At 38.7% G+C, this 25,206-nt stretch overlaps 1 protein-coding gene across 2 annotated transcripts; it reads right to left on the bottom strand.

The window, feature by feature from the left end:
* Positions 1-8,298: 8,298 nt before the first annotated feature.
* lrrc41 (leucine rich repeat containing 41) lies at positions 8,299-19,687 on the bottom strand. Of its 2 annotated transcripts, none has more exons than XM_067513694.1 (10): positions 19,413-19,687; positions 18,904-18,990; positions 18,736-18,794; positions 17,850-18,642; positions 16,604-16,831; positions 13,695-13,862; positions 13,486-13,584; positions 13,070-13,198; positions 11,372-11,444; positions 8,299-8,745 (listed from the first exon to the last, which is right to left on the bottom strand). In XM_067513694.1, exons 1-10 carry the CDS (start codon positions 19,528-19,530, stop codon positions 8,526-8,528), a joined length of 1,974 nt encoding a protein of 657 aa, XP_067369795.1. In that variant the 5' UTR covers positions 19,531-19,687; the 3' UTR covers positions 8,299-8,525. The 2 variants fall into 2 exon arrangements, 1 of the variants encoding a protein (XP_067369795.1); XR_010915049.1 differs by having other exon boundaries at positions 8,670-8,745; positions 11,372-11,555.
* Positions 19,688-25,206: the final 5,519 nt, after the last annotated feature.

Genomic DNA, 25,206 nt, shown 5'->3' on the forward strand with positions numbered 1-25,206 from the left:
GTTATAGATTCACGTTTGAGAGAATACTGGCTTAAACCAGGTTTAAACCAATTGTAGGTGTAAATCAAGTGGAACCTTAAAGAACGTAAAGAATCTCAGACACCTGTTTAGGTTTCTGACTAATTTCTTTACAGAGCATGTTGATGATAATGAAATAAAAAAATCTCTTTTCTTTTAATTACATTCATTTTTCTTTTTAAAAACAAAATAGAATTCTTAATCAAAGTTCGGTAAAACAAAAGATAATGACCTCTGTCAATTCTGTCAAACAGTATTTTTTATATATGGCACTTTACTGTTAATACTATATTACAGAACATATTTTACTACTATATAGCTATCAAAAGTAACTTAAGCAACAATATCATGCAGTATTTTTTGGATTTTGGCAAATGTGAATCTTAGTAATTATTCAGTGAGTAGCATTTTTTAATTGGTCCAAATCCTTTCAGTGAAATTTCCTGTTAATCAGCAACACAAGTTCAGTTAATGTGTTGTGACCAGTTTATGCCACTGAATTAAAAAAATAATAATTAAATCAATCATCAGACAGATTTGGAGCCTTTAATACTTTTTTATGCTGTAGTTTTCTGTAGATCTTCAGTTGGTTTTCTACAGACTGGTTTGTTTAGAGTCGCCACCATCCAGTTCCACAGCCTTGTCATAGTCCCATCCCTCTTTATCCTTCCTGTGAAACAAGTCGGCAACAAACAGACAGAGCTGTTAACTTTGAGCAGCAATGGCTTCATGACCTTCTTTTTGAATAAAATTGTAGCTATTAGAGAACAAATTCACAAAATCCTCCCCCCAAATATTACAGATAGATCTTCATGTACAACATTGTTAGAATCCTCAATAAGGCCCCAATCCCTGTTAGACTGCTTTTTACCCATAGATCTCTCTGAGCTAACTTCAATTATTACCTCATCTAAACCAACATCCTGTCTGCTAGACCCTATTCCAACTAAGCTGCTCAAGGAAGCTTCACCCTTAATAGATACATTCATATTAGATATCATAAATCTATCTTTAGAAACAGGCTATGTACCACAGGCCTATAAGGAAGCTGTAATTAAACCATTACTTAAAAAACACTGTCTTGACCCAGGTGTCTTAGCCAATTACAGACCAATATCTAATCTCCCCTTTATTTCTAAAATAATTGAAAAAGTAGTCGCAAAACAATTATGTGATCACCTTCATAGGAATAATTTGTATGAAGACTTTCAGTCAGGATTTAGAGTTCATCATAGTACAGAAACAGCACTGGTAAAAGTCACCAACGATCTTCTCATGGCCTCAGATAATGGACTCATCTCTATACTTGTTCTGTTAGATCTTAGTGCTGCATTTGATACCATTGATCATAAACTTTTATTACAGAGACTGGAACATGAAATTGGAATTACAGGAACTGCACTAGGTTGGTTTAAATCTTATCTATCTGATAGATTTCAATTTGTTCATGTTAATGATGAATCCTCCATGCACACAAAGGTTAGCTATGGAGTTCCACAAGGCTCTGTGTTAGGACCAATACTTTTTACTTTATATATGGCTCCTTTAGGCAACATTATTAGAAAACACTCCATAAATTTCCACTGTTATGCTGATGATACCCAGCTATATTTATCTATGGAACCAGATGAAAATAATCAGTTAATAAAGCTTCAAGCATGCCTACAAGACATAAAGGCCTGGATGTCCCACAATTTTTTACTTTTAAACTCAGACAAAACTGAAGTCATAGTATTTGGGCCCAAAAATCTCTGAAATATGATGTCCAACCATATTGTTACTCTAGATGGCATAAGTCTGGCCTCCAGTACTACTGCAAGGAACCTTGGAGTTATGTTTGATCAGGATCTGTCCTTTAACTCACATATAAAACAAATCTCTAGAACAGCCTTCTTCCACCTACGGAACATTGCTAAAATGAGGAGCATCCTGTCTGAAAGTGATGCCGAAAAACTGGTCCATGCATTTGTTACCTCTAGGTTGGACTACTGTAATTCCCTACTTTCAGGATGCCCCAGTAACTAAAGAGCCTGCAATTAATCCAAAATGCTGCAGCAAGAGTGCTGACTGGAACTAGCAAGAGAGATCATATTTCACCTTCACTAGCTTCTCTCCATTGGCTTCCCATTAAATTTAGAATAAAATTTAAAACCCTGCTTCTTACATATAAAGCTCTGAATGGTCAGGCTCCATCATATATAGAAGACCTCATAGCACCATATCATCCCAGTAGACCAGTTCGCTCTCAGAATGCAGGCCTACTTGTGGTTCCCAGAATTTCCAAAAGTAGAATGGGAGGTAGAGCCTTTAGCTATCAAGCTCCTCTCTTGTGGAACCAGCTCCCAGTTCAGATTCGGGAAGCAAACACCCTCTCTACTTTTAAGTCTAGGCTTAAAACCTTCCTCTTTGATAAAGGATATAGTTAGTTATAGTTATGCTGCCATAGGCTCAGACTGCTGGGGGACCCACCACCCGATGCACTGAGCTCCTTTCCTCCTCTTGACCCTCTCTCCTCTCCTCTCATCCCGCAATTGTCACCACTGTATGTCATTAACTCTGTGTGTTTTCTCCCGTAGTTGTCTTTGTCCTCCTCTGTCCCCTTCTCTCTGTCCCTTTCTGCAGGTGTCCCCCGGCTTTGAAGCTGTGTGTCTTCCAACGTGAAGCTACTGGTCCTACCAACCTGCCCGATGTTTTGTTGTTACTTTTTGTTGCTCTGTTCTTTTCTCTCTCCCCTTTCCACTCACCCCAACCGGTCGAGGCAGATGTCCGTCCACCCTGAGCCTGGTTCTGCTGGAGGTTTCTTCCGTTAAAGGGAGTTTTTCCTCTCCACTGTTGCCTATGTCTTGCTCCAGGGGGAATTGTTGGGTTCTCTTTATATATCTTTATAATCTTGACTTTATTCTGTAAAGTGCCCTGAGATGACTTTGTTGTGAATTGGCGCTATATAAAATAAATAAAGTAGCTGTTTTAAATAAGCCATTTTAAAAACAAAAACTCCACAGCCTCATCATTGATGACCAGCTACGCACTGATCACCCCTCCCCCGTCCTTCTCATGCAGATTTGCCCTCTACGACATCAGAAAACTCTGCTTGTGCAACCACTGCTTATATCTCCTCTCAGCTACAGACGTCCCTGCTAATAGGACCATCATCAAATCTCTTCAGATGATCCAAAATGTCCCACTTTTCATATGTCTCTACTGATTTCATCAGGTTCTAAGATTTGACTGTCAACTACAGAGTGATCAACTTAGTAGCACCTTCCTATGCATTGTCCCATAGGATGATATTCAGAATTATCTTCTCACAGACGAATATGAAATTAAAATCATTCACATACTATACTGAAAAGCTGTCATACACCAGCAAAATGTTCTCATATACACAACTGAAATTACATCTGAAAACCCTTCACACATTACACAGGAACGTCTCACACACATATGAAAAGCTGTCATAGTGAAATTCATTCATACATTATATTTAAAACTCTCTCCCACTAACACACACACAAACAAAAGCACACACACCAGAGGACAGGAAGTTATTTCAGTTGAACAGGAAGGTGATTGAAAAAAAAAGCTCATTTCAAACACAGACTAATGAGACTAACTGCTGGTAGCCACAGTGATGACTGCTCATCAAGACATTACTTTACAACATACTGACTTCAGCACAGATCATCAGAACCCTGTCAAATGTGACAACAACCGGACACCAGCCGACTGTTGCAACTCCAGCTGTGCATACGCCAAACAGCCACTTAGCATCACTCTTCCCAACCCGCCAACCTAGCAGCCGGCTATGGGCTGCTGCACCTCTACTAGGAAAAGAAGAACATTTTCTGCAAATATTTCAGCCATAATGTATGTTCATCTGATCCTCTTTGTTTTTCAAGTTCAAACTGAATGTTTTGAGGTGACAGGAAATGAAGAGGATGTTGTGTTTTTTACTAATGCTCTGCAATGCAGTAATGCAGCTGGTTTAGTGAGGCTACTTGCAGGGTGTTGAGCAGTCATCGGTGTGGCCAACAGTTTTTTTAATCCCCTTCCTGTTCAACTAAAATTCTCTTGTCCTCTGATGTGTGTGTGTGTATGTGTCTGTGTGGGGGAAAGGGGGGGAAATATAATGCATGAATGAATGAAGAGCCCTTCCTGTGTGTGTGACAGAGGTTTCTGTATAATGATTTTCACATGTAAATATGAGAGGAGACTTTTCTGATGTGTATGTGAAAGCATTTAACTTTCATGTACGTGTGGTTTTCGATATAATATGTGAATGATTTTAATTTCATTTGTGTCTGTGAGGATAATTGTGAATAATGTTGAGCCCCCTATACCTTTGTACCTTAACTCCTTTATCACTGGTGGATGAAGTACTCGAAAACTGTACATTTGGTATGAGTACCACTGAAATTTACCGTAAATAAAGGTAAGAAAGTACATGATTTATATTTTACTTAAAGTATTAAAAGTAAAATTACTTGACTATTTTTTCTCTGTCTTTTTCTATGGACCAGTGCTGCTTCATGTTTAGGGGGATGATAATTATTTAATGGTAATGAACGAGGGGTTAAAAATCGGATGCTTTTTTAGTTTTATTTCTAAACTACTTATGACTTATGTTGAGAAGACTTGTCATATGTCATATAAGTCTTATTTAAAAGACAGTGGAAGGAGAAATTGACACAAGGCCTGTCTTGCTAGGGATTCATTATCATAAAAAAAATAAAAATAAAGGAAAAAGTGGTTTATTATGAAATGTGTAAAATGACATGATTGTAAAGCAACTTTGATTAGAAATGTAGTGGAGTAAAAAGTTTAGATATTTGTTCTAAGATGTAGTGGAACAAAAGTCAAAGTAGCCATAATTAAATCTACTTAAGTAAAGTACAGATATGTGAAAAATGTACTTAGGTAGAAGTACAAAAAGAAGTTGTACTTGGCTACTTTCCACCACTGTCCCTCATCCAGTTCTACAGTCCCCTTGCGCTCTGCCATTTATTACATCTGGTGGTTCCCACACCAAACAGCAAAAGATCCTGAGCATAGCTCTTCTGCTCAGTGGCGGTTTTCTCCTTGACTTGTTTGCTTTGTACCTCACTTGTAAATGTACTTTTTATGATTATATGTATGTGGCTGCTGAATGTGCCAACCTAAAAGCAGACACACTCCCGACTTCTCTGCTGTCCTTCTGAATACTCAGTGTCTTCATGTTTGTTCAGTGAAACACAATCTGTGTCCATCTGTGTTGAAACAGTCACTTGGTACCATGCCGATTGCATTTTTAAACAAATCAAATATTACAAGACATAAAAGCCTGGATGTGCCACAATTTTTTACTTCTTAACTCAGACAAAACTAAAGTCATAGTATTTGGGCTAAAAAGTCTCAGAAATATGATGTCCAACCATATTGTTCCTCTAGATGGCTTAAGTCTGGCCTCCAGTACTACTGCACACAGCCAGTGTGAAGAGCATCATCTTTCTATTCGATTACACGATGTTAAATCAAATGAATTTGTTTTTCATTCGTCTGCATCATCTCAACCCACACGTTATTTAAAACACTTTTTAGGACCAGTGGAGAGCGAGAGGCAAAGTTTGTCAGTAATTCATCGTGTGTGGAATAATGCTACAGCTCACACATGCTGGTATCTTCATTGAAGTAAACTTAGTGATGATTCACTATAATGAACAGACTAATTTTAATGCAGGATCCATGATGACAAAGAAAACCATGTGTTATTAGCTGCGGTCACATCAGCCATGAAGTCTGTAAATATGCTGCAGTTATGGAAAGGGAGTAGAGACAGGACCAAAGTTAACCTGATTTTAAATAAATTACTTGTTTTTTAGCAGTATTGACACCTTTGGGAAGTGGATGACAAATCCGGACTATTTTTTAACAGCATCCAATCTTATACTCTTTAAAATATATTGTTTTCCTAAGCAAAAGCTTGTAAAAATGCTCTTGATATGCCATTATTGCCATTATCACCAACATGTCTTCTAGGTAAAAGTGGATGCTACATCATGTCTTAAATGTTGGGATGGCAGCAGCTGTATAAATAAGAAAGGCCATTAAACTAAGTTTCCCAGAGATTAAGTAGAAATATGATTAAAAAACGCCACTTTACTGGAAATTGTCATAAGGAAAAGTACAGTACGGTAAGATCCCTGTCTGAAACGGACTGTGTGTGTAGCTGTGTGTGATGGTGTGCGTAGCTGACCCCTTCTTTTTGACCAGTCTACGAATGATCAAGGCGATGAAGACGATGAAGAGGAAAACAACTACAGCTGTCAGACCCACAAGCCAAGGCTGAAGAGTGACTGACTGAGATCCTGCTGCTGCTTTCAGTCCAGTGTGTACACCTGAACACACACACACACACACACACACACACTGTTGAGCACTTAACCATTCCTGTACAACCTAAGTTTGTTTCACGTAGATTATCAGTTATGACATTTACTGCATTCGTGCTCACATACTCAGGGAAGCATGTTTTCAAGCAGAGCATTTATGGTCCAATTATGGAAAAGATTAGAATTTGGTGATAAATGACTCCCTTCAAAACTGATTTATTGTATAATAAAGTGTGTGTTATTTATCTATCAGCATATGACTCTGGTGCCAGAGTTGTTCTTTTAACCTTAGTATCATTTTCAATGAAATTAGCTGAGTTGTCCCCAAGTTTACAAGATTGAGACAAAAATATAATCCCGAAATATTTAGTATTTAAGTAATTTAATTTCACGAGTAAATATTGAGATTTATGGCATTAAATTACACAATAACTATTACGCAATGAGTTAAGCAAGTTCTCCAAAGCCAAGTCAGGCAACAAGGTGGCACCTCATACATCAATCTACGAGCTTTTTTTATTTTTAATTACAACAACCTTAATGATCGATCTATGAGGTGATTTGTTTGCTTTATTCGGACTTTATCTGGAGAACTCTGAGAACAATTTCATAATGTCTTGAGAAACTATCCACAAATTAATATTATAGTACCAAATTGTTACAGTACCTTTGTTAGCTGAGCAGCTGGTGGCAAACAGCAGCAGGCACAACACAAGAAAACAAAGATTCATCCTGAATGTAGCAGATGCGATTGCCTCAAAACAAAAGACAAGGACTAGACCTTCAGCTGAACTGGACTGCTGAGACACACACGCACCTAATTTGTAATTACTGTCAAGGATCACAGTCCACAGGGAGGTTTTTACAGCAGTCAGGGTGTATTACCGGCTTTATTACTCATTAACCAACCTGTTAACGTAAAAAAAAAAAAAAATTTCTTTGGAACTAAACTGTAAATGTGATTCGATTTTTAAAAGGAACAAAATCAGTGGACAATTATGTTCAGCTATAACATTTTTTAAAGGAATGAAGAGCTGAATTTATTAGGGGAACAGGAGTTGTGAGAAGGTGGGGGGCTGTCACACCACAGACCTGAGTTAAACTCCCCTTAGGCTAAGTGAAAAAGAAAAGCACTTGGATATGCTACAGAAATTGTGGTTTTTATTTCAAACCCCCAGGGGTGTTGGCCATGGCCATCCTTGGAATCCCACCCCAACTCTGATTGGCATGCATCACATTTATCTTAACAGTTTCCTACATTGTGACTGATTAATTGATTTACAATCTAAGAAACAGAGTAGGAAGCTCGTCGTTTGTGACATGGAGCCATAGACATGTTCGGGTCACGTAAAACTAAATCCTAACAAAAAGTTAACTCTGTGTTTAAAGTACAAAGTTCTGTTCGGTAATAATACAAATAAAAGTAATTGAGAATTAAAGATAAGATTTAGATATGAAAACCCTGGCTGATGCTGGGGGACTTAACAGTGACAGGAAGTTGGTCGACACTTTTCTGATGGCACTTTTCTACCTATTGGCACTCAAAGCGTTTACACTGCTTCTTATTCACCCATTCACACTCACACACCGATGGGGGAGCTGCTATGCAGCTGGCCAACACTCAGCAGGAGCAACTAAGTTGGGGTTCAGTGTCTTGCTCAAGGACACTTTGACATGTGACCGGAAGAGCCGGGGATTGAACCAACAACTGCGAGATTGGTGGACAACTGCCTTTTACTTTCCTGCCCCACAGTTGACCCCAAATGTAAGTTTTCTACTTGGTTCCCACTAATGATGACTTGCTTCACTTCCACCTCAATCCCCCCTAGTTTTTCCCCTTGTTATATTCTGAAGTCCAACAGAAGATTCTGTTACACTTCCAGAGATTCTGGTTTAATAAATGATTCAAATGTCAAACTAAACCCAGGATGCTCTTTATTTTTTGAGAGAACTGAATGAATGTACCATTTGGGAAAGTAACATACAGAGAATTATTGTGTCCCAAATAACCACATTTTGAGGGTGTTCTTGAACATGAAACGTATCATGGAATCTGAACTTACTCCTTGCAATCAAAGAGAAGGACCCAAATTTTACAGTCATTTTTCAGACTTGCCATTCTCTCTCACAACAGATGCTTCACATATTGCTGACGTGGTCTACCATTGTGTCCGTGGATTTCCATCCCTCAAACAGCACAAGACAAAATGGATGGAGCTTCTTCAGTGCAGTCTTCCAGGTGTTGGGATCACGATCTCCTGGATTCTTCCTGAGGTCAAGTATCAGTCTATGTTGGGGATGATGGGTCATCAATTTCTCAGCAAACTCCAGTAGCTCAGCTGGCTGAATGAAGTTAGAACTGTTAAACACAAAAATGTATTATTAAACCTCACACATACTGTAAGTAATACTAGTGGTGTGTGTGGTCCTAGATTTAAAGTGTAGGTCTCATTTAAGAGCATTCAATAAACAGAATATATACTTTATACTGACTTCTTACTGTTATTTTACAGCCCCAATTCCATAGAAGTTGGGACAATGTGCAAAATGTAAAAAATAAATAAATTAAAAATGCAATGATTTGTAAATCTTATCAAACCATATTTCATTCATAATAGAACATAAACATATTGTTGAATATTTTGAATTTGATGGCAGCAACACATCTCAAGAAAGTTAGAACTGGGGGATGTTCCTACAGAGAAGTATTGAGAGTCTGAGAAGTGAGGAGACCAGTTGCTGGAGTTTTAGTAGAGGAATGTTCTTAAACATTCTTATCTGATGCAGGATTCAAGCTGCTCAAAGGTCCTGGGCCTTTGTTACCAGATTTTTCATTTTGCAGTTAGGCCAGTTCAGCACCCAGACACTTCTCCTGCAAAGCCTTGCTGTTGTGATGGATGCAGTTTGTGGTTTAGCACTGTCTTGCTGAAATATGATGGGCTTCCCTGAAAGAGACACGAGGAGCATGGAGGAGCATTGATGGTGCCGTTCCAGATGTGTAAGCTGCCCAGGCCAGAAGCACTAGTACAACCCGATACTATCAGAGAAGCAGGCTTTTGAACAGTTTGCTGATAACAAGCTGGATGATCCCTCTGCTCTTTCGTCTGCAGAGCAGGGCATCCATGGTTATTTCATTAATCTGAGCATAGAACAATTTTTCCATTTTGCCTCAGACTATTTTAAATGAGCTTTGGCCCAGAGAACACAGCGACGATTATGGATCGTGTTCACGTGTTGGCTTCTTCTTTGCATGATACAGCTTTAACTTATTGTGGATTTCACAGGGAACTGTGTTCACAGACAGTGATTTCTGGAAGTGTTCTCAGCCTACGCAGTGATGTCCAGTAGAGAATCAGGCCTGATTTTAATGCAGTTCCACCTGAAGGCCCGAAGATCACACGCATCCAGTTGTGACTTTCGGCCTTGTCACTTGCGCACAGAGATTTTTCACGATTCTCTGAAAGTTTTGAGGATATTCTATATTGTAGACAGTGGGATCTTCAAAGTCTTTGCAATTTCATGTTGAGAAACATTTTCCTAAATTTGCTTCACAATTTTTAAACGCAATTTGTCACAGATTGGTGAACCTCTGCCCATCTTTACATCTGAAATGCTCCGTTTATACCCAGTCATGTTACTGGCCTAGTCGTCAAATGCTCCTCCATTTGTTTTTGATACTCAGCAATTATTTATTTCCAGCTTTTTGTTGCCCAATTCCAACTTTTTTGAGATGTGTTGCTGCCATGAAATTCAAAATGAGCTAATATTTTCCATGAAATGGTAAAATATCTTGGTTTCAACATCTGATATGTTGTTTATGTTCTATTGTGAATAAAATATGGTTTGATGAGATTTGCAAATCATTGCATTCTGTGTTTATTTACATTTTATACATCTTCATAATTTTGGGAATTTTTAACAGTATTTTAATTTTGTATGTGACCATGGTGGAGCTAAGTTGAATCAGGTAACTATAAAACGGCTTCATATCATAGGAACGTCCCTCATAAAAAGTGTCTTATTGGTAACCTTGTACTTATACTGATATAAAGGAAAATGTAGGAATATTTGGTCTATACTTAAGTTCACTTTTAGTATAGTTCACAGCAAAATTGTAATAATAAATCAAACCTAAAATGCGAACTAGAAGTATCGTAAAAAAAAAAGTGGACTAGTGTTTATTACAAGTTAACTAATAATATATACAATATTAGTTGTTTATATCAATTATATTACTTATGTTTATTTGTGATATATTTAAAAATATACTTTGATAAACTAAAGTGGGTCATTTATTTCTAACAAATACTGAAATATTACACATACACGTTAAATGTTGATACAAAGACAACATAAATAATAGTTAATGAACATTAGACAATACAAATGCTCATTATAGTTACATTTTATAATTTCATCAAGGGGGATACAAATTCTTGCACTAACTTAACTAAAGTAAAATCATTTTACTATACCATAACTGTGACCATTTTGAAACAATGTCATACATTCAATTTTGTATTCTAATATTGTAGATTTTTGCTGCTGTAAACTATAATAATTGAAATTACGAAAAAGGTTTGAAATATTTCACCTTATGTGTAATAAATCTAAAACATGAGTTTCACGTTTTGAATTAAAGAAAAGGTTTCACAATATTCTACAATATTGAGGTGCTCTAATAAATATATATGTTTACAAACAATACAAATAGATTTGATATGTTTTTCATACTTTAGGTACGGCATGCTGTTTATAATAATTGGACACTAAATCTCATGGTCCTTACATTTTTAGTTCATTTGTGCACCACTAGCACATGAAGCTGAAAGGACTAGTGGAGAAACGATGCTAAAATCTTGAGGTCAGGAGCTCCTGTACAGGTTTTCCCTGTAAAATAACCTGAAATACCAGATTTACTGGTACGGTATTGTGCATGAGCTAATAACCAAACCTCCTAAGCCTCCGAAGTCTGCAGCTCTTACCTGATGTCTAGACGTTTCAGTGAGCTTGGTGAGGATCCTGAGAACAGCTGTGTCAGCACGCACACGTTCTTGGCTGTTGACACATGCACTGACATTAGTTTCCTTTGTGGTTGCTCAACTAATAAAGTGAGACACCGCTACAGGACACAAGTCAATATTCGGTTCAGAGAGATTGAAACTGAGACTGTGGAGGCAAAAAAACACAAACCAAAACAACAAAAAAACACTGTTAAAACCTCTATTGACTGGAAAAGCCTCTAGAATACTAAAATGTAACTCCCTTTAAAGTGGACATTGTTGAGTTTTTGTTGTTTTGTGCATCACGTTGTGAGAATCCCACTGCGTTTCTGTTCATGGGTTTGTGTTCTGATATTCTGTAATGATTCTGGAAAGTGTTTCCTACCACAAAAAAGCAGATTATTCTCACTGTTTCTCTTTTATTGTCTTAGCTTGGTGGACCTTTCTTCAATTTTCAGTTATCTGTAAAGTATTTTGAATTGCGTTAATCTATTCGAAAGGTTGATTGAGGAATTTGATTGTTTAAGATGTAGTTGCAAATAAACTTCTACAATAAACTAAAACAAGTTAGCTAATTATTTCATTAACGTACATTTGGTCTATTCCACTGATTTTTTAGGTATTCAACTCATAATCTATAGAGTCCTCTTAAGTTTGTGAACGTTTAAGATTTTTTTTCTTGTAATAAACCAGCTTCTAATTCATTTGATATTAGCTTTTCACTATAGATACATATCATAGAGATTTTGTCACACAGATTTCAGCAGCTGATGTTCCTGAACTATCTTACATGCTCTAATATGTTCATGAAATAAGAATTTTACAGGTATAAAAGGTGCCCACACTTATGTTTATCTTCAAAATGAAAGCTATCAGAGTATAATTATTCAAAGAATGTTAAGGGTAAAAAGTGTGGAGGAATGACTTTTTTTTTTTTTTTTAAACTTACCAAAAGATTGAGCAAACACTTAAATGAATCATTGGGGCTGCGTTACATTTCACCCAGAACCTCTTAATGCTCTATAATTTTCGGCTGAGACTCAGGAACTCGACAGTTTCTCTAATCGGTCAGCATCTTACAGCTACAGTTACCAGGTGTTTGGGGCTTCTCAGCTTTGCTAAGCCTTGTAACTGATGTCAGGTTTGACATGGTTCCATGGTTTGTTGCTGCCAATTACACCCTAAAACATGGTTTCAGGTACAGTTGGGTGAAAAAGTTTGCATCCCATTAATTTAAAAGATTTTTTCATCAAAATAATATTTAATGCACATTCAGCTCGGGCAATTATTCTTTCATCAGAAATTAATTTATATCTTCATATAATTAATATTTATTCATTTATCAAGGGGGATGGAAACTTGTACCAATCTAATTTTCATTATTTTATTATAACTTTTTTTGATATACTCCTTGACCATTTTAGTTACATGATGAAAAAAGAACATTTGTACATAGCTGAATATGCTACTACTGTACGTTAGGTTTTAGGATAAGTTTGAAGCCGCTTAAACTAAAACGGCATCTAAAGGAAACAAACTTACAGCCTAGTAACATTTAAGTCTGTGGCATACAAACCAAAATGAAAGTGTGAGAAATCCTAAAGGGAAGGGAGAGAAAGCTGCCTTATCATTGCTTAGAATCTGCTGGGTGAATCTTTTTAGGGGAAAGGATGTGCTTACCGAGCCGATTCTGAGCCAGGCTAAGTGTGTGGAGAGAGGATACCGTTTTCAGAGTAGCCACCAGCTGTTTCAGATTCTCTTCCTTGTCATTCCACCTCTCAAGAAGACGGCAGTCATTTAACAGCAGCTCTGACAGAAGGCAAAGGGTAAAGAAATCCACTCTGGTCTGAGCTTAGTTAAAAAGGAAAAACCCTAAACAACAATGATGTCGTTTGTGGACCAGACAGAAGTGAAACCAACTCTGGATTACAGCAGTTTTCACCACAATGGCTTCATTTTCAGAGGGAAATTGATCTACTTGTTGTTCCAGGTAGCTGTTGGTATAATGTTGACATCCAGGAGAAAAAGGAGAAGGATGATAACCAGGGTTTGAATTGTTGCACACCTGTGGTCATGGGTCACTCTCCTTCTCTTACCTTCCAGCTGTAAGTTGCTCAGTAGATGTAGTATCTCAGGGAGACAATCCGAAAGATTCATGTCTTCTAAGTTGAGACTCCTCAAGCAGAGATTTGATGCTAAAATTTGATCATATCTTTAGTAAGAGAACTTCAGAAAATTTGTTTCAGAGATAGACAAATAAATCTTGCTGGTTAAATTTACTAGTAGATCTGACAGCAGCCTTTACCTGACAGAGTGCTGAGGAGTTGGCTTTGGGAGGAGCCACTTGGTAGTCTCATCCCAGCTACGTGAAGTGAGGTGAGATGTGGAGAGCATCTCAGCACAGATGTGATGAAGTGCAGATCTGTCTGAATCTCCGCAACTTTGACTGTCAGCTTCTCCAGGGGCAGCTCCGCTGAAAGGTTAGGAAACAGTAGCTTAAGTTAAGTTTGAAAAAAATGCAGATCAGACATCAACTAGCAAACGCATGACATGTTGATCACGCCACCCGACCCTCATGTTTATCTATCCCTCAAAAGACAGGACCTGTGAAAAGACAACCCTGCATCATTCTGCTATGTTAATCCAACCTATTCTTTCACAGGCTAAACCCTATGTCTGTAATAATATTTTTCTGTTTCTTTACCAAGCAAATCTGCCGGTGCTGGAGGCTTCTATTGTTAGAGATCAGGATCATTCAAACATCTTTTTAATGGTGTTACCATGTCCCCAGATCTCAGCTATTAAGTAGGTGAGTACAATGTTAGCGTTGAAACAAATTATTGGTTTGTATAGTAGTAATCAAAACAAGTAGTTTCTCATATCTTTATGTGCAATTTCCTCATTGTTATGTAGCTGTAAATTAAATATCTAGTCTATACATGTCTAAAGTCAAATATATCAACAAACACAAATTCTAAGCATATAAAACACAAAGGTCTTCAATGAACACAGCCATCAATCATACAAAATGACGGTGGAAAAACCAATGGAAAAATTAGGCAGTAGAAAACACAGAGCAGGTGGACTATTCAAAAGCTGTATGAGCTGAAGTGAACCATGCCTCACAAAAAAGGTCCTGGAAGAGTTGTTGATTTGTATGTAGCTGGAAAAGGTTAAAGAGTCATTTCAATAACTGTATATATTTATCAGTCCACAGTTAAGACATATTTTCTATAAATGAAGACGGTTTAGTACGATGGCTACTGTCCAATGAAGTTGGTGCCACTTGATATTGTGGAAATCAATTTAAAAGCCCGCTGCTGTATGCTTAAAAAACGATGCTCAGATTAACAGGAGTCGAATAACCTCTCTATTCCTGAGTCAATCCTACTAAACCCTGTGTTACACAAACATACATTGTAAGAAATGGATACCATCCTCTCCAAAAACAGTGCAGCACACCTGAAAGGTTGCTGAAGACCACTGGGAAAATGTCTTTTGGACAGATAAAACAAAGGAAGAATTACGTATGATACAAAAAGAGAAGTCCGGTGAGTGTTGTTCAGCAGCTGTGTGTGTGATTGTGAGTGTGAATAAGAAGAAGTGGGTAGAAGGGAGAAAAGTGCAGAGCATTTGCAGCATCCTACAGGATAATGTTAGTGTGGCTGTCTGCAAGCTGAAGATCAGAAAAAGCTGGGTAATTGAGTGTTATCCACTACAGAATAGATTCAGGGGTCTTTTGAAATGGCACAGACATCAACCTGAAACAGATGCTGTGGATTGACCTCAAAGGAGGTCACAGGAATATCAGATTTTATTCCAGCTGTGTCTAAACAGTCAGCTGTTCAATTAATGGCACTTACAGAAACCTAGATTATCCCACAGGCCATGGCCTCCCCAGGGGAACTCCACTAATGTTACCTTTTTTCCACACCCCTTGCCCATCAGGATGTGGAGGCGTGACTAGATTCTCATTGTGGACCCATGGAAGCCCTCCCCTACAGCCCCCCTCATTAATCGTACATTGCTTAGATTACCGCACTGGTTAAAATCCATGCGATGCTGATCTAATGACTGATCTAATTCTGTGATGAGCTTGACATGCTGTTGTCCCGCTTCCCTAAAAATGGCACTAATCATCCTGGGAGACCTGAACATTCACCTAGACAAACTTCTGAAAACATTTGACCTCCTCCTCTCAAAACATCCTACCATCTGTCCTCTGGATTCCATGTCCTCCACTCTTCCTCAAGTAGCTGCACCCACACTAATCCCAGCCATTACAATATTCATTAATATATCTCTCAACGGACACATTCCCCACCTCATTTAAACAGGCCCAGATTAGCCCACTGCTTCAGACGCCTGCTCTTGCACTGGCTTTAAGAAACACCTTCCTACCTAAACACCCTCATCCAGGTCTACAATCCGTCCTTCCCACTGCATTATGACAACGTTTGGCATCTGGTGGTCCCTTTACCACACACCCCAAGTTCCCAAGCGGAGCTCCTCAACCAATCGCTGCCACAATGTGGATGGAACAAGCTCCCAAACTCCACACACTCATTAACAACACTCCCAATATTACAAAAAAAAAAAAAATGTGCAAAAAAAAGGGCCTATCTTGCACTTGTATTTCATAAAACAGAAACATTTCTTCATATAGCATGCTTTAATTTCTCTTCCTTGATTTAGATGTTTTGCTTCCTTATAGGTTGCTTTGGATAAAAGCATCTGCCAGATGACTAAATGCAAATGTAGATATAAATGTGACTGAATCAGTTCTGTATTGAGGAATGGTCCAGAATTCCTCCTGAATTTGTGCAGGTCTAATCCACAGATACAGAACCACTTGCTTGATGTTACTGTTGCAAAAAGGTGGTTAAACCAGTTATTAAATCCCTTGTTAAACTTATTGTCTTTACCATCACTTTGTATGTGTGTTTAATAAAAGAAATGAAGATCATGAGTGTTTGTGTTTTATCCACTTAGCAATATTGTGAGTGATTGTGGCTTTAATGAAGATCACAATGATATTTCATGACCACTTTATGCAGAAAACCAAGAAACTGCAACCGTACCATTACTTTTTCTTGTAATTGTCATTGCAACCGCTAGACTGGTTCAAGAAACTTGTGTTTCAGCAGGTAAAATACTGCATTTTTAAAAGAGCCTCTGGTAAAAGTTACTTCACTGGTAAAAAGTCGACAGCACCTGGTAGGTCTGACTTAGCAGTCGTGGGATGATGCGCGGCCCCCCACATCACAGACTGGATCTCGACATACAGCGAAGTCACTTTGGGGCTTGCGTCTAGCAGGATCTCCATGAGCTTGGTGTATGGTAGGACACTGATGCTCAGGTGACTTAGAGAGCTGTGGGAGCTCTCATACAGCAACTTCAGGGCTTTGGCCAGGCCCAAAACATCCAACTCTCTGAATGTTGCTGCATAAAGAAAGAAAAACAAGTTATTCCTGCAAAAATCAAAACTTATCACTGGATGTTAATTAATCATACAGTGTATTTCCCCACGTTTAAGTCAATCTTATAAAATTGATCCATTCGTTTTTTTTTCAATAACTTTTTTTTATATAACAAAAAGTACAAAGAAAAGATTTTCTGTGCTTTCACTGAACAACTAGAACAAAGCTTACGGTTTGATGATTCAATACAATCAATAAATTTGGGACAGAGTAACCACCTTGTTGCGTCAGTTAATGACAGTTTTTAATAGTTTGGGAACGAAAGATACTTATTGATGCAATTTAGCGAATTGAATCTTGGTCCATTCTTACTGGATTCCTCTGCATGATGCTGAAAACTGTAGAACTTCAATAGACAAATGTGGACTGCAGCAAGCCAGTCAAGCTCACATGCTCTTTCCACGAAGCCACGCTACGAAAAGTTTCTTTCTAAAATCGTGATGTAAGCCTCAATTAACCATGACCCATCTTTGCAATAACTGCACCTTTTGTGGATGCTCCTTTTATGCGGAATCATGATCCCATACACTGCTACCAATTAACCAACTAATTTTGAACAAAATCCAAAACAGTGGTTCTAAAATATTTTATCAACTTTTCAGTTCTATTTTGTCATCAAACTCTCTCTACATTTGCTACTATTTACAAAATACAATGAATGTGATCAGCGAAAACACTAAAAAGCTTTTATTTGTCCTTTAGTCAGAAATGAGCATTTTAACAATTATCAGATTTGACTTTTTAAACAGTTTAGAAAAAGTGGCGACTTTTCTAAAATACCTGGATAGAACAATTCCAGCTTAAACTGCATGTGCCCTGTTAAGGACACAGGGCACATTGAACTATCGACAGTTATAGGAGAAATTCATGGCCTTAAATTTTTCGATGTGGTTTATAGCATGATTGTGAAGATATGTGGTCCCAAATTCAAAATGATCTCCAATCCCTAAACTTAGTGGTAAACTATTTAACATGCTTACAAAAGCTGTGAAGGGTCAAAGAGCGAAGGCAGAAAAAGGTGGGCAGGGCAGCATTCAACACTCTAAGGGAGTCAGACAAACACTCCCTGATCTCCAGACAATGGATCTGTCCCCAAGGACAAACCCCTGTTGGGGGACAATTGGAAGAGTTGAAGGTTCGACAGAGAACCTGTGGGTCCACAGTCAAGTGTCCTTTGCTGGATTTGTTCTCCAAAAACATAGAATCCAACTTTGAGCGTTTACAGGGAATGAATTGATCATCCTGATCCTCTGAAGGGCTGGTCTCATGACATGGACTGCAACTGGTACCGTCTGCACTGGCTGCAGCAGCTTGGGAAATACAGCCTGCTTTTTTGCTGTGCATTATTTTATTCAGTTCAGGGTGAACATACTGAGATCCCCTCCCATGTAGGATCCATGCCAGAGTTATGGGACATTGCACATTTAAGATGACTTCTTTGGACACCCCGTGGTCTAGCAGCCGATGAAGTACATACAACGTATGTTGTGTTGGGAAATTAATGCACTGTGATATACCGACACTCTTGATATGGTTCTCCAATAGGGTTAGAAGAGGCCGCTGCTCAGCCGTTAAACTTTCAAAAGGTTGACTGGAGCTTGCAATGAGAAAAAATCTTTTTATACACTTGGCTGCAGCCCACAGGAAGGATGGCGTGTTTAAATTTTTGATGTTTCTTTCAATGAAGGGGTTTGTGTATCCGTAAAATATGAGTTTAAAAAGCATTCTCATAACCTCATGTTTGGCCTCTTCTTCAGTGTGCAAGTCTATTGCCTGAAATGTAACACACAAAACATATCAGAAATAGGTATTAGATGTTTGTAAAAATTGATTTTTAATTATTTTTAAAAACAACATTACACCTACACAATTAGGTCCATATAGCTCCTGAAGGACTCTAATCCATCCAGGGTGAGTTGATATCCCTAAGATAAAAAAAACAAGCTGAGATCAGACACTTTGTTATGAAATAATAATACCTAAACAAGGCAAAAACATAAGACACCATCTTTGCACTTCGACTGCAGTGTATACCTCTGTGATTTAACTCCGGCTGAAGCTCATCCAGTTGACATACAGTCAGATAAGGAAGAAGATCCTTAATCAGGGGTGCTGGAAGATCTAATTGGTAACAGACAGATTACAGCATTTTAACTGTGGATTCTTGCCACAAATGACTACAATGACCAAGTGCTATGGTATAGAGAGGATAACAATAAACACCTTTTTAAAATTGCATTGGAACTGACAATAACTCATTAGAACTGAAAACACATGGCTTATGATGTATGACCCCTTTTCTTTTTGCACATTTCACTTTGATTCATAAAAGTGACATTTTGCCCACCAGTCTTAATGAAATAACCCATAATGATAACTCTTAATGCAGCGACGGTTTTATTGGGATGGGATGTAACTTTAGTTAAAGAGATGCAAACTTTGAATGTCAATGCCTCTAAAAGCTAAAGAACCTGTTCTCCTGATGTTTACTGAAACCATCAGGAGAAGAAGTTAAGCGTAGCGTTAAATTATTCCACACTTACCGAGAACAGCGTTGATGCTCAGAGCAGCGAAATGTTTCGTGACAGCTCGGAAACACAACTCCTTCAGACATATCACCTGCGGGCTTCTTTGGTCCGCTTCGTGGGATATTTCTGCCATTGTTTATCTCGCATTTAACTAGCTAGTTATAGATAAAGCACACAGTGCTGCTTTTATCCGCGTTCTATAGAAGCCTTTTAGAATTAGGTTACAGTGCTTTTTTTCGCTTTTTTCGACGCAGCACGTCCAACTTCTTCTTCTCCGTCTTTTTTTTCTTCTTCTGCTGCTTATGCTTGTTCTTTAAAGGCGAATGACACCCAACAAAAGTGCGATAGCGCCCCCTACACGGCTGGAGTGTTGGCCACAGAGTCTATCTTTTTAAAAAAGATAAAACATTAATTTAAATAAATAAGATTCTTAGATTCTCTCTGATGAATATTTTTGGCACTGACATAACATGGGATTTACTGACTCTTCTTAATTCACACAAACAAGATGGATGCTTAACTCTCATATATAATGTATTGTTTGGACATGTATGTCGCGTTAGTACTTTTATTATTTCTCCCACATGGTGGTTATTGCCTCTTGTGTTTGAAGCTGTAAACCTGTATTTTTTTTCCATTATGCCAATCATGCTGCCACTTACTGATAAACGTTTTTCTTTTTAGTGCTTCTGCCTCTGTATTGCCAATAGAAACTTCCATGACATCTTCCTCCTAGACATCTTTAAGTCTGTGTACATGTAAATCAACTGATACTGAGGGGAATAACCATAATTATAACCATGGATAATTTTTGGACCACCATAAACAAGTAAGCCTGCCTCTATAGTGGTGTTATTGTTAGTGATGCTGTGGGTATGAATGTTTTCTGCACCATCTACATTGGCCCATGTAAAACATTTCCTCTTTGCTGTTTCACTCTCCCATGATGGGAGGAGAATCCTAGGTGCTCGATATCTATTCTTTGTATGACATTGTTGGTTTGCCCAGTATCTCATTATAAAGCTATTATGTGTAAGACACTTCGCCAATCTCTTCACAAGGACGATTAACATTAATAGTCTTCACAGATCCACAACATAGTCCCAATACTTGGGCCTCTACTACTTCCAACTGCTGTATTGATGGTTTTGCTGCGGAACTATATACAACACATCCACAGACTAATGCTGAGCTGATCAATGCCACAGTATGTATTGTTTTTAATCCGCCTAGGCTCACTGCCCAATCTGATGTAGTTGAACACCTCAGAAAATTCAACCCTTCTGACATTTACCATAAATCTTATAAATAAATCCATAAATCTATGTTCATTCCACGTCAACTCTGAGTCAAGTCACGTTCCCAAAAATCTATATAGTCTGTCTATACATTTTACATCAAATTCGCTGCTTTCCTTCCTTTTTCTATCGCCTATCACTTGCTATCACTTATGATTGCTACATCTACCACTACAGCCTTGTGCTTCTCTTTGTCCCTAACTACTATGTCAACTTGGTTGGCCATGACATTTGACAGTCTGTATCTGGAAGTCCCACAGGATCCAAGCTCTGTTATTTTCCACCACCTTTGGAGGTGTGTCCCATTTTGACTTTGGGACTAAATATTGATTAATGTTTATTGCTAAATTTTACATAATTTACTCCACACATTGACCTGGACTCAAGGATGAGCAGATTACATTTTGTTCATCAGAGGTCAAATGTCAAGTTCAAAGTGTCCCCAAGGTACCTTCTGTTCTTGTGTAGCCAATATCACAGGCAAGGTCTAGAGACAATTTCTTTCATTTTAAAACAAACATCCACTTGGAATAAAGGATTAACTCTGTGGGCAAAAACAAAGGTCAAAGGCCACGGTCACTGTGACATCAGATCCTTCCCTTTTGTCTCTCCCATTCTTGTAAATGCAATAACACAGGCTTGAGGAAATTTCTTTAAACTTGGGATAAATGTCCACTTGGACTCAGGGAGGAGCTGAGTACATTTTGTACATCAGAGGTCAAAAGTCAAGGTCAGTGTTCCTCCACATCCTTTTCATTCCTTTGAACGCAATATCACACGAACACCTATGGGAAATGTTTCAATATCAGGGCAAGCATCAACTTAGTTCAAAGATCCAGGTCACTGTGACATCATGTCTATCCTTTTAGTCCAACCCACTCTAGCTGTCCCAATTTTTTCAAAACAAGCATCAACTTATACTAAAGATTGCACTGATTGCATTTTAGGGGGCAGAAGTCAAAGGTCAGAGGCACTGTAATCTTTGTTACATTGTTAAATGAAATATCACAGTAATGCCTTGAGGGAGTTTCTGCAAATTTGGCACAAGCTTCCACTTAGATTGAGGGATAAACTGCCAAGAATTTTGTCATCAAAAGTCAAAAGACAAGGTCACTGTAACCTAATGTCCTTCCCATTTGTGTAAATGTGATACAATAATTCCACCATGTAAATTGTTGACACAAGCCTGACACAAGCATCCACCACAAATCATGAATGAACTGATTCGATTTTTTTAATTATAGGTCAAAGCCAGTGTGAACTCACATTCATCCCATTATTGCCGATGCTAAAGCTCACACATGCCTGTAAGGGATTTTTATACATCTGTCACAAAGATCTATATAGAGACTGTTTATAATATTTTTTTTTTGTCATTTCGGCTTATCCTGTGAGTTCAGGGATACCACAGCGGATCATTGTCTGCATGTTGACCCTCCCCAGTTTCTATCGTGCTTGGACCAGCACTGCACAGTTGGGAAAGACTGTTTATAATATAATAATGATATTATTATGAATATTATATCATATTAAATAATCTTACAATAACTCAAGTTCAAATCACTTTGAAACCTACTGATAATAGAATGTAATGTGTAATCAATAAAAATGCCTGCACAATGAGTTTGGGTGCAAATTCAGAAAAGTAGGGTCTGAATTTTCTGATGTTGTAGAAGGCAAATCTGCTTGTCTTAAAAACAGAAGAAATGTGGTCAGTAAAGGAGCTGTGGTGCAGGAGGTAGAGCAGTTTGATCCCTGGCTCCCCCTGTCACATGTCAAAGGTTCCCTGCATATCAGCTCCCCCATCGGTATGTCAGTGTGTGATGATGGGTGAATGAAAAGCAATGTAAAGTGTTTGAGCACCAATAGGTAGAAAAGCGCTATATAAGTGCAGACCATTCACCATTTGGTCATCAATGATGACGTCAAGATTAGAGGTTGGAGAGATTGACGTCCTCTTATCCAAGCAGAAATGTCAGAAAGACAGGCAGAAATGAGTGATGAGTATATGGAAAAAGGAAGAGGACCCTACGCACACTAGTAGAGGGGCTGTTAGAGTTAGAAACATGCCCCTGCCAGGATACCAGGTCAGAGCTGCCCAAGTCAGAGAGTGCAGACAGGAGGATTCAATTCAATTCAATTCAATTCAACTTTATTTATATAGCGCCAATTCACAACAAAGTCATCTCAGGGCACTTTACAGAATAAAGTCAAGATTATAAAGATATATAGAGAGAACCCAACAATTCCCCCTGGAGCAAGCCATAGGCAACAGTCGAGAGGACAAACTCCCTTTAACGGAAGAAACCTCCAGCAGAACCAGGCTCAGGGTGGACGGCCATCTGCCTCGACCGGTTGGGGTGAGTGGAAAGGGGAGAGAGAAAAGAAAAGAGCAACAAAAGCAAAAACAAAACATCTGGCAGATTGGTAGGACCAGTAGCTTCATGCTGGAAGACACACAGCTTCAAAGCCGGGGGACACCTGCAGAAAGGGACAGAGAGAAGGGGACAGAGGAGGACAAAGACAACTAAGGGAGAGAACACACAGAGTTAATGACATACAGTGGTGACAATTGCGGGGTGAGAGGAGAGGAGAGATGGTCAAGAGGAGGAAAGGAGCTCAGTGCATCGGGGGGTTGGTCCCCCAGCAGTCTAAGCCTATGGCAGCATAACTATAACTAACTATATGCTTTATTAAAGAGGAAGGTTTTAAGCCTAGACTTAAAAGTAGAGAGGGTGTCTGCTTCCCGAATCTGAACTGGGAGCTGGTTCCACAAGAGAGGAGCTTGATAGCTAAAGGCTCTACCTCCCATTCTACTTTTGGAAATTGTGGGAACCACAATTAGGCCTGCATTCTGAGAGCAAAGTCGTGTAGTGGGATAATATGTTATTATGAGGACTTTTAGATATGATGGCGCTTGATTATTTAGAGGTTTGTATGTAATAAGCAGGGTTTTAAATTCTATATTTTCTGGGAAGCCAATGGAGAAGAGCTACTGAAGGTGAAATATGATCTCTCTTGCTAGTTCCAGTCAGCACTCTTGCTGCAGCATTTTGGATTAATTGAAGGCTCTTTAGTTACTGGGCCATCCTGAAAGTAGGGAATTACAGTAGTCCAACCTAGAGGTAACAAATGCATGGACCAGTTTTTCGGCATCACTTTGAGACAGGATGCACCTAGTTTGGGCAATGTTCCGTAGGTGGAAGAAGGCTGTTCTAGAGATTTGTTTTATATGTGAGGTAAAGGACAAATCCTGGTCAGAAATAACTCCAAGGTTCCTTGCAGTAGTACTGGAGGCCAGACTTATGCCATCTAACACTAAAATGTAAAGAGAGCTGGAAATAAGGTGAGGACGCACAGAGAGCCACAGAAATCCCGTAACAAGGACAAAACATGATTGTAACGCGTTAGTTGGTTCTTTTCACCTGATTTAATCCAAGTCAACACAGTGGATGGTCGCGCGTAATCTCAGTGCGCATAAGCGCACGTGGCTGCTTCCTTCACGAGGACAGGAATAAACAAATGTCCTCAGTCAATAAGTCATGTCTGAATAAGGAGACAGTTCTCAGCTCATTTATTGAGTCCAAAGGTTTTCTCCAAAGTGTATCACACCATGGAAGGAGCCAGACCAGGTTTGAAGTTTGCTCCTAAAAACTCTCTGTTCTGAGATCTGAGACACTAAAAGCTGCCTCAGTTTGTGTCCTGCACTTTGGAACAACTCGAAGACTCGAGTAAATCCAGTCCGCAGGATTTACAAGGTCCTGAACACGTTCATTAGTCACGAAGTCAGCGCCACACGTGCATAAACTGCGCGTTCTCTCCGTCCTTGGACACACAAATATCGATCCTGCTGCTGTCGCAAATCCAGCCCGAGGTCCACCGTCGGACCCTGCAGTCTGTCCCCTCCAAACGTCTCCTAAGGAATCAGCGGAGGATGGAGACAGGACTGTGATCCAGGACTTTGCTCAGACTTTAAAAGGACAAAGTCGTGAGAGATGTCCTGAGCTGCTCCTCCACCTGTGATTATTATTATTATTATTATTATTATTATTATTATTTTTTTTTTTTTTGTTTGTTTTGTTTTATATGGACTTTTCGGTATATTGTGTTAAAGTCTGCCTGTAAAAACTGGTGAATTAATCCAGTGTTATTGATCATATCTGATATTCAACTACCAATCAGTCTATTTCCAATCATTGCTCGTCGACCTTCTGACGTACGATGCTGTTTGCGTTTATAGCTTATGCATTTCGGTTGCTATGGGAACCCATAAATTAAAGAAAAACACTATGAAATCCGCCATTTTACAGTGTGATGTTGGAAGAGATCTCGACACTTTGTGAAAAAGATTTGGAAAGTCACCAAAGAGCCCGCTGAGTCCAGACCTTCTCTGTCAGCGTTTCAGCATGAACAATGTGAGAATCACAGCAGGTTAAAGTCCCAGAAAGACACTTTTTCAAGGCCTTTTACTCGAGGCTTCAACTGACTTGAAGCTTTGACGAGCTGAAAGC

Source organism: Channa argus, chromosome 8, assembly GCF_033026475.1.
Source record: "Channa argus isolate prfri chromosome 8, Channa argus male v1.0, whole genome shotgun sequence".
Taxonomy (NCBI): Eukaryota; Metazoa; Chordata; class Actinopteri; order Anabantiformes; family Channidae; genus Channa; species Channa argus.